This window comes from Podarcis melisellensis, assembly GCF_964234715.1.
Source record: "Podarcis melisellensis genome assembly, chromosome: 1".
Lineage (NCBI taxonomy): Eukaryota > Metazoa > Chordata > Lepidosauria > Squamata > Lacertidae > Podarcis > Podarcis melisellensis.
In genome coordinates, this window is record NC_138528.1 from 83,594,987 (window position 1) to 83,608,999 (window position 14,013).

Consider the following 14,013-nt stretch of genomic DNA (forward strand, 5'->3'; position numbering starts at 1 on the left):
CTGAATATCAGTTGCTGGGAGTGGCAGCAGGAGAGGATGGTTGCCTCATGTCCTGCTTGTGGGCTTCCCAGAGGCATCTGGTTGGTCAGTGTGGGAGGTGGGGTGCTGGCAAGATAAGCCTTTGCCATCTGATCCAGCAAGTCTCTTCTTACATGTTCCTATGGAGCAATGTCCAAAGCTCCTTATTTCTGCAGGGCTGTGTCAAGTGCGAAGCACCTAACCGTGGGGTCAGGTTGGGAGTGGTGAAGGCAAGAGGTAAGGAAGATGGGCGAGTGTGTGCCTTCCACACTGAACTTGGGTAAGGGCTGCAGGGAGTGCCCTGCCTTGACTAAGCAGAGCATTATGCTGTCTCATTGATCTTTTCCGTCTCCACCTCATTGATCTTTGTGCCACCTGCACCCGCCTTTGTCTCTGTCCCTGCAGAGCCACCAGTTACTATGCTGCGCTTTCCCCAGGATATGGGCATCCCTGAGACAGGCTCAGCCACCTTTGAGTGTGAGCTGTCCCGGCCCCTGGCTGAGGTGAAATGGTACAAGGTGAGGGTGCTATCTCTAGCATTGCCCCCTCCTTTAACTCTCCTGGATCTCCCCGGAGCTCCCAAGAGCCGTGGTTTTCCTTCCAAAGAGCGTGGCTTGTGGCAGGGTGAGCCAGTGCTTCTGCGATGCCCGCTTCCACATCTCCCCACTGTGCCCTTAGCGAACCCGAGAGCAGCACCCAATCCCCTGCTCTCTGGCATTCTGCTTCTTGCTGCCTTGCTCAGCCCTTAACCAGCCTCTCTTTTCTGTGTCCCCGGCTGCCCTAGGATGGGGAAGAGATCCAGACAGGGCAAAACTGCCGCATGTATTCAGTGGGACGCCGGCGCCTCCTACAGCTCAGCCACTGCGGCCTTGAAGACGCGGGCGAGTACACATGCGATGCTGGTGACTGCCGTGCCTCTGCCAAACTGAGGGTCTTTGGTATGAATGGCCTGGGCTGCATATGGGACCAGAGGTCGAGGAAGAGGGTTGGGCTATACAAAGCACCCTTTAACTCCACATTCTCTGGGTGGGGGGTTGTCTGCTGTTCCCTTTTGCCATATGCTGTCGGCTCACCCCCTGTCAGCATCTTCCTGGCACTGCCTCTCTTGTGCCTTGGAGGTAGACTTGGGATCGGCTACACCGTGGTGACTCAGAGTCTTGTTCCTGAAGCTTGTACAGCTTGTACAGGAAGCCGTGCTTAAGGATAAACATTCAGTGCTGGGTTTGAAAGGAAATCTTTCTAACTTATAATAGCATTTGAGCAATGGAAGAGCATGCCCAGGAGAGGAATCGTACTTCCTTAAAAGCCTTCAAGAAAACATTTGACAGCCTCAAAAAGGGCATAGATATCCCTTTTTAGAACTAGGAACCGGGCTGGAAGTGGATTGACTCGTTGGGTGATGATGTCTCCCAGCTCTGCGGTAGAAAGCAAGCTGTGCAGGAAAGTCTGGAGGGGATTAGTGGGGAGGATGGGACTCTAGCTTCTCAAGTTTTAATCTGAGCAGGGCTCAGCTTTGAAAGCTGATTTAATGCCAGGATATCTCTTGACATTCAAGACACCATAATAATGATAGAGATGTCTCTGGGCAAGCACAGAGTGCTCTCCCTCATCCCTGAGAAAGGACAGCCAGCTTTCTTACGCACAACTGGAATGAGGAAGTTGGACCCCCCCCCCCGCTAATTCAGACAGTATAATTTCAAGGCATACCTGACCCTTGACTGACCAGTTAAGTACTGCTGCTCCTGCCAGAAAAACTAATGACTGGGGTTACATAGACTTAAATTGATTTTTAAAAAAAACATTTTCTCAAAGAACCCCAGGTACTGTAGTTCTATGATGTGAAAGGTGAATTTCAATCCACCTCACAAAATTACAGTTCCCAGGATTCTTTGGAGGAAATAATGAACATTATGAACATTAAACTGATGTAAAACCAGTTTGTCTGGTGTGTAAATATCCCTTAGGAGACTAGGAAACCCTGGTAGTATCTTAAGCTCCTTAGGCACTTGTAAGCTCTTTGATCCAAGTAGAGGAAGACAGAGGAAGTGAATACTAATGGTGAATTCTTTAAGTCAGAACATGAGGAACATCTGGCCCACATGCCAAATTAGGCCTGTCAGGGTCCTAATTGGGCTTGTGAGGCTGTTTCCCCCCAGCCGTGGCTAGCTGCCCCACACTAGATATTAGGTGACGGCAGGTAAAGATGCAGCTGCAAAAGAACAACTGGGAGCCTTAAAGCACATTTCTAATTTTTCCTCTACAAGTGGGGCTTGCATATGGAACGTTTTAAAATTTGGTCCGACATACAAGCCCTTATGGGATTTGTGCAACTTGGGAGTTTCCAAATCGGATTGACTCAGTTGTTGCCAGGCAGGTCTCCCTGGGGAGTGCATTCCATAGTCAGGGAGGCACCACTGGAAAGACCCTTTCTCCTGCAGCCTTTGTCTGTGCTTTGACTGGAGGGGGCACTAAGAGGAGGGCCTCCAATGATGACATAAGGGTCCGAGGAGGTATATCCAAGGGGAGATGTTCAGGAGGGCAGCACTAAACGGAAAATCCCTGATCAGAGGCTGCTGTTGAAGGCATTTGACTGGCCATTGTAGGAAGCAAGATGCTGGACTAGAGAGGCACTTTGTCTAATCCAGCTCTTTTCTATAGTCTGAGAGAATGTATTTACTGATTCTCATCAATTTAGCCCATTCATGGAAAAGGAAGTTTGCTTGGATGAGATCAGTTTTTCTGGGCCAGTAATAACCAGAAGGAGTCCCAGGGTCAGGGGTGGAAACAGGTCAGATGCAGTGTTCTCTGTGGACCCTGTAAGCCCATATGGCACCCAGTAGGAGGCGCTCCTCAGCCCCAACTTCATGGCTTTCTTCCCCTCTGTAGAACGCCAGGTTCAGATTGTGCGGGAGCTGGAGGATGTGCGTGTGCGAGAGAACGAGAATGCTGTCTTCATGTGTGAGGTGTCACTCGAGGAGGTGAAAGGCGAATGGTTCCGGGACGGGGAGAAAATCAAAGTCAGCAGCATTGTGAAAATACGGCAGGAAGGTAAGTGAACCCCTTCTGTCTTGTGATGGTGCTGGGATGTCATCCCCTCTAACTTTGGGTCGAGGCAAGCAAGAATTGCAGCTGCTCAGGGACAACTAATGACAAGCCAAATTGGGAGACAATGGCTACATTAGGACTTCATGATAAACCTTAGTTTATTGTGATGGGGACAAGCCACTCTCTCCATTCCCTCCTCCTCAAGCGCAGCCTCAAGGAAGAGATTAAAAGTTTTTCCTTCCCATTTCAATTAACTAGTTTAGCATTGCATCCTGACCCTAAACTGGCTAATTTTAACTATGGTTTGCTTGAAACAGACTAGCTTCAGAACCCATAGTTTGAAATGGGCTTGTTTCAAAAACAAACCATAGTTAAAATTAATCATAATTTGTCACACTGGAGGAGGAGAGCTGTGGGGTGGGCTCATTCCCATCACAATATACCTGTGGTTTATTATGGCATCTGAGTCTCCCTGGAAGGTGAGGATAGAAGCAAGCCTGATGACTGATCCCATGTTCAGCTTTCTAGAAGTACAGCTGTAATGCAAGTTGCAAAGGTAGATTCACACCATGGTTGAAGCACTCATGGTTGCTGCTGTGAAAAGTGACATCTGTATTCATCCTAAGTATAGGCCTCTCCTGCAGTGCCTGTCCAGAACACTGAAATGTGGTCCTTGGTCTGCATGTGGAAGTCATGCTAGCCCAAATCCAGCACCAGGGACATAGTATCCCATCCTATTGTAATGCCTGAAGATGTGGCAGCCTTGCTAATAATAAAATAGCTTTGCTACAGAAGAATATCCTCTTCAGAAGAGAGGTGTGCTCCAGCACAGGAGAAAGGAGATGTGAGAGGAATCTGTGGAAAAGCTGCAGCTCTGTGACAGAACAGACAGTTTGCATGCAAAAAGTCTCAGGTTCAATTTCAGGTACCTCCAGGTAGGACCAGGAGAGAACCCTGCCTGAAGCCTTGGAGAGCTGCTGCCAGTCAGTGTAGCAACACTGAACCAGATGCAGCAATAATGCAACTTTCTGTGTTCCTTCTGATAAATTTGTAGATGTGCATTTGCCACTAATGTAAAGTGCATTTCTGTTCCATTGATTTTAATGGTAGATTTAAGCACATGGATAACTCTTTCTTTGGAATAAATGGGGCATGTAGCTGGATTTGCACTGTTTGTACAGAAAGGCTGTTGGAGCAACTGGTGCCCTGCTTTCAAAAGAACACAGGATGCCTAGGGTGGGGAGCCCGAGTCACTTGTCGTGGGCATTATCCAATCACCTATATTTGTCATTGCAACAGATCACTGGTGGGGAACCTCTAGCCCATGGGCCTAATTATGCCTACCACATTTAGAGGTTGGCCTACAAGGCCATTTTGGGAAACATAACTTTCCCTGACCTACCTTCCCCTGACCTGATGTCATGAAGACAGGAGTGGGAAATTTCAAGCTGTGGCTAAAAGGAAGAACTGGGAGAGCACTCAAAGCACGTTCTTCATTTGTCCTTTGGAGCCAAAAGTCAGCACGTTTCGAATTTGGTGCCTTTTTCTCTGTTACCCTGAACGTTCTTCCTTTGCATCCACAGCTAGATTTCAAAAATCTTCCTTTGAATGTGGCTTGAAATCAAACCACATCAGCAAAGGAGGAGATACTCTCCTTATTTCATTTGAAGCTTTATCACCCAATGTAGTGATTGATTGATTGATTGATTGATTGATTGGTCCCCACTGTCACAGTGGCCCATGGTGGGTGAGGGAGTTCAGTGGCCCATTGGGCAGATCCAGTTCTCCTGCAGCTTCTGAAACTTGTGGTTTAACAATTGGGAAATTGAAACAGACACTCCGCTTTCCAAAAGGTGTTCAGCTCCCAGGCAACAGCCGTTTTTTTCTTATGCAAACAGACACACAAATGTCGAAAGTCCTGGGCTAAGCAATCCTGTACTGTCCTAGGCACCCCTAGACAAGGAAGGCCCATGCACTTACAGCAACTCCCACTGTGCCCTGGATGCACATGCACACATGCTTCTCGTCTCTAGGCATCTGTCCCCAGGTCTGTGCCGTGTGGAGCAGTTACAGCAACAGTGGGACACCCGCCCCCCAGCCCAGCTTATGTACCCTCATCTGATGGGGTGTGTGAGAGCAGCCTGAGGCTTCTCCTACACAGAGGCTGCCACTGCTGTTCCCTCTTCAAGCCTCTCCTGGTTCTAGGAGGCAGCAGAGCTGGGGATGGTGGGGATTCAGCTGGCCCCCACCTTGCTTGAACAGACTTTTCCTCCAACATGTCCTGCGTGCCCATCTCTATTCCTCTCCCCCCCCCCCCCCGTCCTGGGTCCTGCCTCGTGGCCAGCCCAAACCTCATAAATCTCTGGTCTCCTCTCCTGGATTAATCCCTGGGCCTCCTGCCTCCACCACACACTCACCAGAGCCCTGCCAGTCCCTGACATAAGCTTACCTCATGCCGAGCCTGTTGCTGTGCTGTTGGACCAGTCACTGAATCCTACATGCACTCTGCCTGAGAAGTGTAGGGGGAAATACTAAAAAAGGAAATAGAAACCAGTGGGAGAACAACAGGCATGTCGCCAGCATTGCTGGAAACGCTAGCACAATATACCAGTCAGGGACTGTGCCAGCAATGACATCCACTGTTCATCTGGACACAAGGGAGCCAAAGGACTCATGGTGATCCAAGCATACCCCAGAGCATCTTTCTGCGGGCTCACTCTAAAGGGCAAAAGTTTGGGAACCAGAAGGGATTTTGAGCCCCAGCAAGGGGAAGGGAGCAACATATCCCCACTCAGCTTTAGCATGCTTTGTTTTAAAAGCAAATCTACTGTATATAACAACCAAATAGTATATCCAGATTGCATCTGTATTTTACCTAATGCAGGCATACAACCACGTAAAAGAGTCTAACTAAATTAATACTATGACTCCTCACTACAGAACATGGCTAAAAAGTCTGTTTCAATGACGCCTCTGTGGATAATTGACAGCTTCTAATTCCTTGGCAGAAAGTTCTTTGTCAAATTCCAGCTTGAATTACTACTAAGCACTAGTTTTGCAAGAGAGTTATATCAGGTGCACTTCTTCAAGCTCACTGTGTCATCTTGTCACCAACTCTGCTTCTATGAGACATATGAGCTGTCAGTATTCACGCCACAAGTACATATGGATGTATATTTGTATTAGGAAATATACTGATTACATTTGGATTACACTACTTAGGTCTCTTGTTTGTTGCATAGATTATTCCTGGGAGACACTTATTGCCAGATTCAACTAAACAGCTGTGCCAGCAGGAGCCAAGCCAATGAGTCCCACTAGTGCCATGAGGTTTCTTCTCCACCCCCTGCTGACCCCCACCCCAAATTGGCAGAGCAGGAGGCGGGGAGGGAAGCTTATTCTGTCTGGCAAGCAGCAATGCTTGCACTGATGGAACAACTGTATTAACGCAACATTGAGTTCCACCCATAGAATGTATATTTTTATCAGTTTAAAACAAAATATATCAGAGAGGGAGTTCCTTTGAAGTCTGAACCCAGACTTCAAAGAACAGCTTCCTAACCATGATGCAGCAATTGGACACATCATGCAGCACTTGCATCTCCCCAGACCTCACACCCATTCCTAGGTACCATGAGTGCAAGAGCTGCAGGAGGAGCCCTAGGTAGGTGGAACAGCTCATGTTTAACAGGTTGGAGGTTCCTGGTTCAAATTCAGGGGGTGACCCCCAAAACTAAACAGGAGCAGAGAGGACACTCCCACATGCAGACATACCTGGGCCCAATCAACAGGTGTATGGCATTGGCAAATAGAATGGTTCCTGCAAAGGACAACCAGCCATTTTGGTCCATCTCTGTTGGCATCCCACATGACCAATCCACCCCCATGTTGCCTGATACGCCAGCCTTGCCTGATAGCACCCCAACAGGACTTGTTGCCCCACTCCATTTCCTCCTCATCCCTACTTCTCCTCATCAATCCCCCCTCCTCCCTTCCTCCAGCTGGCTGCCTCACACATCCTGGCAGCAACACCCACCCCACCTGTGCACCCAGAGGCATCTGCCGCCTCAGTCAAGGGCATGTGAGTGAGCCCCTCTGCTTTAGATGCCCATTCTGAGACCAGCTGCAGCCAGAGCAAATGAGGGTATGGGAAAAGGGTCTCAACCCACCACACCCTAGCAACAAAGACACAACTCATGTGGCAAAGGCAAAGCATGCATTGCCCAGCATGCAGGATGTAGTGGATCCTGAAAGGCATGGAAAGGGAACTTTTGGCTCTCCACATGTACTTCGACTACAGTTCCCACCATCCCTGACCACTGGCCTTGAGGTCTGGGGCTAAAAGGGAGTTAAGACTCTAACAGTGTCTAGAAGGCCACAGAGATGGCCCAGCAGGGCACCTTGGCCTGACAGACAGCAAGGCAGTGGGTGCAGTATCCTTATGGCTTTAGTTTCACCCCAGAAACTCCTTCACCTGCTGCCTGTTTGTCATAGAACATGCAAGGTTAGGGGAAACTCCTGGAAAAAGTAGGATTTCAACCCCACAGAGGAAACGTCAGGCACATCCGTCCTCGTCTTTTTGCTGCTCCCCTTCAGAGGCAGATGTAGGGGAGTGCAACTGGTGCTGAGCCGAGAGGGCACTACAGGGGGCGCCGCAACAATGACAAACAATGGAAAGTGAGATGTGGAGGGGTGCTGAATGTTGGGGTCACACAAGGGGCTGCTGAAATTAAAAGCCCAAAGCCACTGTTCTCCTTCTAGACCGCATAGAATGGGGTGTGGGAAAGATCCTTTAGCAATAGGAAAACAGCCCGCCGAGAGTAAAGGGTGGCCCAAGAAGACAGCAATGACTGGAGGACATCGTCTCAAGGTCTCCATGTGTTTGCTTGTGAGGAGTTAAGAGAGTGGTGCCATTTGAGTGCCCAGACAGTGATCATGCCTCAGCCTCCCCATCACTGGAGGAGAGAAAGAGAGTGTCCTGACTATAAGCAGACTCACTCCCTTCCCCTTTGGGGGTAGCAGTGGAACTCAGTGTACAGTGACAGCTTGTTCCGCTTCATGCATCTGTGCTGCTTTCTGAAAGCAGAGTCCTTAATTTGCCCCAGTTGGCAAGAAGGTTGTGGCCAGAGACCAGAGCCTGAAATGAGTCCAGGAAATGTATTTGAAGTGCATCAGCAGAATGCGTTTCAGTTTATAAAAGATGTAAGCATAAAGAATATTAAAGAGAAATTAAAAGGACATAATATATTAATGAACCTTGAGAAGGAAAGGATAATATAAAGAACAGTGTATCTAATACAATAAAATACAATTATTACAGGAAAAAACCAAAATAGGATATGAATATGCAATCTGAAGCCCCAAAGTGAAATAACTGTTCTGTGTTGTGTTGGGATTAATAAAAATTTACCTTTTAAGTTTAGCTCTACTTAGACAGAAGAAAAATATCGAAAAAATCTGATGGAACAACTATGGTAAACAAAAATTGTGGCATGTAAAACTTAAACCAACTCTACTTTGATTTCTCACCTAAAACTCCCACCAGACCAGTTCAAGCTAATGCTATGTTACCTAGTACTTACGGTCTAAATAGTAAGAAAAGAGAAATGAAAGTATATCTACCTATCCAAGCAGGGCCTCAAAGGAACAATTTACTGTGGGCTTAGGGGAGATTTGGAAGATGGATCCAATTGGTAGGATTCAGAAGAATCCAAGTGGAGGGGAATGACTGAGAAACAAAATTGTGACATTTAACCATCACCAGGAAACAAGCAAAAATTAAATAAGAAAACAGTATATATAAGAACTGCTAAAAATTAAATCTGCTCAAGATTGCTTGTGAGCCAGAGATCCAGACCCAAAGGGCTAGTGTACGGGAATATTGTTATAATATTTCTTCAAAACCGAAGAAGGGACAGTTTCAAAGTAAGTAATCCTTTCTTCTCTCAAAGAGAAGGCGAAAAGGTAAACTGGGTTCCCAAGGCCCCAGAATAAGCAAAGGCATATTAGCAAACTGGTGCTAAGCTAAACATAAATTGAAATGAAATGAAGTATAACAAAATAAAATAAAGCAAAGAAGTGAGCTGTAGCACTAAGCACAATCTCTTTTTGATCCACCATTGACGCACCAAATGTTCTGCCTTTTGATTTATTGTTTGTTGTCACCTCACTTTTTCCTCACAAAAAATAAAATCTCTTCTGTATTCGTAACTGGCAAGTCATGGGGCAGACATCTGCAGAAACAGTTTACCGTTGTTTTATGGGACAGATGTATTCTCAAGCCTTATCGGGGTGCAGGGAGAATCATGAAGGTCGTCTAATGCTGCTAGCCAAATGGAGTAACAAATCTTCGTATCTTCTCTGTACTGGCATACTGTCTTAGTTTGACTAAGGCCTTGTCAGCATTTTTGCTCCCCACGTTGCAGAGTCCAGGCAGCGAGAGGCATTTTTGCCATCCGTACAGACCTTCCTGTCTGCTTAATACCATGAGCCAGTTTCTTGACTGAAGTTTGCTTCCATTCCACTCCATAGCTCTCTGCGGGCAATCACCTTCCCCGTGCATGCAGATTCCCTTCTGGAATGAGCTACATAACATGATCCACCAAGGAAAAAGTGCTCAGGAGTGAGTGTTTGCAATGGTTAGAGTGGATTGCCTGGCCTTTGCCAACAGAATGCTTACCTAAATGTGGGAGTGAGTGCCTCTACCTGTGTTGAAGACACTGCTCCCTCCTCTAGGAGGAGAAGGGTGTCAGAACTGGACAGTTCAGACATGATATGTGACAAAGGACATGGGTGGGGCAGAATTGAAGACCCTATCAGAGTGTTTCCTATCCACAGAGTTCCTTCTGGGAGGCTCTAATTGTGCATGACATGAGGCTAGAAAAAGATAGACCTAGGCTATGTATCCTATCATTTGAGCTGTTGTCTGCCTGCATGAAATTTATATACTGGTGGTGGTGGGATGGGGTGCAGGCTTACATTGTATCCTATGTACTGCCACACCAACATGGGTGGGGCAGGAGGTGTGTGGGGTTGGGCAGCTATTCCCCTCCCTTGTCACACTGAGGTCCATGGAAAGTGGGACTAACATGAAGTTGTGCAGCCAAGGGTGTTGGCCTGGCTGTGGTAGGAGTTCAGTGGAACCTCTGTTTTCGAACATAATCTGTTCCGGAAGTCCGTTCAACTTCCAAAACGTTCAAAAACCAAGGATCAAAGGGCTGTCAGCAAGTTCAATGGGAAAAATTGAGAAATTGAGAAACGCACCTTGGAAGCCATTTGACTTCCGAGGCGCGTTCAAAAATGGAAGCATTCACTTTTGGGTTTTCAGCGTTCAGCTTCCAAAACATTCGGCAGCCGAGACGTTCAAAAACCAAAGGTTTGACTGTATAGGATTGACGCAAGTATGCTCCTCTCAGCCCTTGACTCCATCAGCATATGGGAGGAAGAATTTTGCCAGAATATGTGTCATGCCCATGTGTCATTCCGATGGGCTTCCACCACTTTCTAAAGCCCATCAGCCTGCAGGTCTTGAGTATAGGATCACACACATAGTTATCTCAATAAGCAGCACAGCTGATACGTGCAGCATCTGTAGTTCCAGTTCCATTGCAACACACACCTGTCCTCCCTGGGGCTGGCAGCAGAAACCCTCCTGCCCCCTTAAGAATGATGGCTTTCCTCTTGTCTTTGACAGGAACCCGGCACTTTCTGCTCCTGTGCTGTGTCCGTCCTGAGGATTCGGGCCAGGTCCGCTTTGTGGCAAAGGCAGCTGCTTCTGAAGCCCACCTGGAAGTGGAGGGTAAGGGAGCTGCTTCACCATTGGCCCTCAGCTATCATGTGAGAATGTATTGCAATGATAGGCAAATATGGATTGATGTGATTGACCATTGCAGGAGAAGTGTGATGCCACCCAATGTATGTTATGGATTCACAGTGTTTTGATAAATGGAGGTCTCTGTTACGCTGGGTCACTGGCTGTACTATTATATAGAGAGATTTCCATTACACAAGGTTATGAGCATAATCTCATAAGATATCTCATAAGATAACCATAAGATACTTTCTGCCACATTTTCTACATTTTTCAGCCTATATACTCTGCAACATAGGCAGGTGGGAAGAATGGGCTGGAATTAGCAGGTGTGGCAGGAAAGTGTGTGTGATGTGGGGAGCCTGGGCAAGCAGGCCTGTAACTGGGAAGATCTATGAATGGATGCATGTATGAGTTGGTATCAACTTAAGGGAACACACAACTTGTGTTGATGAATGGTAGGATTGCATGTTAGGCAGGTTGCTGGGCACGTATCGTATCTAGCAAAGGACAAAGGTTGGTGCCTGTGTGGGGTTTGAGGCTCCATCCCTAGCCAGCTTGAGCCTCTTTGGAGGTTGCCTTTGATCCAACCATCTCTGGAAGGACTGGAACTTGTGCTTGTCTGCTGCTTCCATAGCGCTGCCTATCCGCATCGTGAAGCCACTGAGGGACAAGACTGTGCTCGCACGGCACAAAGCTACGTTGGAATGCACAGTGTCTCAGTCTCGTGGCCGAGTGCGCTGGTTCCGTGGGGACACAGAGATCTTTGCTGGCAACAAGTATGAAATCTGCAACTTGGACTGCTACCGAACCCTCGTTATCCACAGCGTTGAGCCTGCAGATGAGGGCCTGTATACATGCGATGCACTGGACGACCGCTCCACGGCCCGTCTGCTGGTGGAAGGTCAGGGGGAACATGCAAGTACCATGAAGAACTACAGAGGGGTGGAGATGGGTGGGCCCAGAGGGGAGTTGGCAAACAATGCTGTGGATTTGGCATGAAGTTGTCTGCCAGCCAGGGGTAGAGGGGATAATGATGAAGAGCAGGCAGAGCCACTGTAGGGGGACAGGCAGGCTGCTGTGTCACATGGGAAACTGGTGCTGTTCTCTGCCCCTGCAGCTGAAGGGATCCAGGTGGTGCGAGCATTGCGGAATGTAGATGTGGTGGCTCCTGCAGAGGCTCGGTTTGAGTGCGAAATCTCTGCTCCCCCGGCATGCAGCCCGCAGTGGAGTCTCAATGGAGAAGACTTGCAGCCCGGCTCACAAGTGCGCATGGAGAGCATGGGGCATATCCACAGGCTGAGGCTCTGCCAGACAACCCCTGGCATGAGTGGGATGGTGAAAGTTACTATTGGCAATGCCCGTTCTAAAGCCCACCTCACAGTCCGAGGTACGTGTGCCTGGCAGCAGAGTGGGTTGGTAGCAGGGAAGAAATTGAAGAGGGTATGTGTGTTGGTGTGTTCCAGGACATAAAAATGCAAGCTGTTTTCTATCCTAAAATGGCGGAATGGTGAACCCTTGTCCTGTAGAAAGAACCATGGGAGAGAAAGACCAGTCCTTCTGCATGGTCTTGGGCGCTGCTGTAGACCTAGCTGGGTCATAACAAGACAGTGAGATGACACATTGGTGCTGGGTGACAAAATGAAGAAGGGAAAGCTGGGCTGTGTGCTTGGGTTCAACAAGAGACTGTGTAAGCCATGGGTAGCCAGTGTGGTGTCCCACAGTTGCTGTTGGGACTCCCATCACTGGCCCCGTTGGCTGGGACTGAGCACCTGGAGGGCCACAGGTCCCCTATCGCTGGTCTAAGCAGTATCACTGAAGGAAAGAGAGGTGGTTGAATGGTGCCTCTGCCTTGATAGCATTTCTCTCTAATGCCTTGTTCTCTCCACAGAGCGCTAGCATCAGGGAGACCCTGTGAGCAAAAGAGCCACGTGTGAGCATGGAAAGCCCTGGGGCTACCAGGGGAAGGTGGAGACAGCATGTTTGACACTTGCATGGAAAGCCTGAAGAATGGACACACAGACACACACAGAGAAAATTCCTCTTCCTATCTCCCTCTTCTGCATGACAAGGGAAGCAAGATCTGCTTTTATTAAATGCTCATGATTCCTGGTTTGTTTATTATTGTTGTTATGCTGGTGCTCTTTGGTAGGTGAGATGGCTCTTCTGGGCGGGATGTCTCATCAGTTGCCTAGACAAGCAGAAGGATGGTGAGGCGCTGGAGCAGTGCCACCTGTGCCTGAGCACACCCTTCAGCACGCTCCAGTGTAAGGCTTTTTAAACTGCAGGGACGGCTCCCCTGCAGTATCTAGAAAACACAGGCGAGTAGGTGGGTGTGTTGCTGTGACAGGCGACTGCTGTTTCCTCCTTCTCTCAATGCCCCATTGCAGAAGAGAGGCTGAGGCAACACCTGGCTTCGCAAAAGAGGTGGGAAGAGCCCCATGCCAGGGCGCATACACTGGGCAGCATAGATAGGTGTGTGCATATGTATTTCTAAGCCCCACCCCTCTGGGAAAACCTGAAGTCCGAGAAGAGGAAGGAAGGGCCATGGGCTGTGAAGAGAGCCCACAGATGGGGGTGCAAAGAAGGGATTGTCTGGGGTGTAACTAAAACTATGGTTTAACGTTTGCCTCCCTGCTCTGGAGCAGCCTTCCCCAACAGAATGCTGTCCATGTTTTGGATGACAACTCTCATCAGCCAACACAGCACAGGGAAAGGGCCTAGGGTCTATGTGCAGATGGGATCAGGTTCAAGCTTTAGCATCCACAAGTAGGACTGGGAGAACTTCCTGCCTGAAACTCTGGAGAGCTGCTGCTAATTGGTGCAGACAGTACTGAGCTAGATGGACCAATTTTCTGCAAGTGGGGTCTCTATGTTCCTCTGGTCTCTTTCCTCCAAACAAGGTTCTGCTCATGCCCCCCGACCACCACCATGTGCACAGACCCATTGTTTGCCATGCTACTGCCATGCAGAAAGAAGTGGTGGCTCAGGATCTCTTCTGGTTAAAGGTCTGCTGCACATGCTGCCTCAAGTTGTGGACCCCCTTCCTCACCCTCATTCTCCTTCTGTGACCAGTCCAGGCTTGCCTCATGCCCATGTCCAAGATCCAAGCTCATGCATGTGTGGTAGTGTTTGTGCCG

General features: G+C 48.5%; 1 protein-coding gene across 5 annotated transcripts in view; it reads left to right on the forward strand.

Moving 5' to 3' along the window:
• OBSL1 (obscurin like cytoskeletal adaptor 1) overlaps positions 1-12,982 on the forward strand; it is a 62,471-nt gene extending 49,489 nt beyond the window's left edge. For all 5 annotated transcript variants that reach the window (XM_081883849.1, XM_081883851.1, XM_081883850.1 and 2 more), the window contains 7 exons: positions 424-536; positions 803-956; positions 2,905-3,066; positions 10,757-10,861; positions 11,511-11,777; positions 11,994-12,263; positions 12,765-12,982. In XM_081883849.1, the coding sequence (XP_081739975.1) occupies positions 424-536; positions 803-956; positions 2,905-3,066; positions 10,757-10,861; positions 11,511-11,777; positions 11,994-12,263; positions 12,765-12,772 (1,079 nt within the window). In that variant the 3' untranslated portion in view covers positions 12,773-12,982. The remainder of the gene's footprint in view (positions 1-423; positions 537-802; positions 957-2,904; positions 3,067-10,756; positions 10,862-11,510; positions 11,778-11,993; positions 12,264-12,764) is intronic.
• Positions 12,983-14,013: the final 1,031 nt, after the last annotated feature.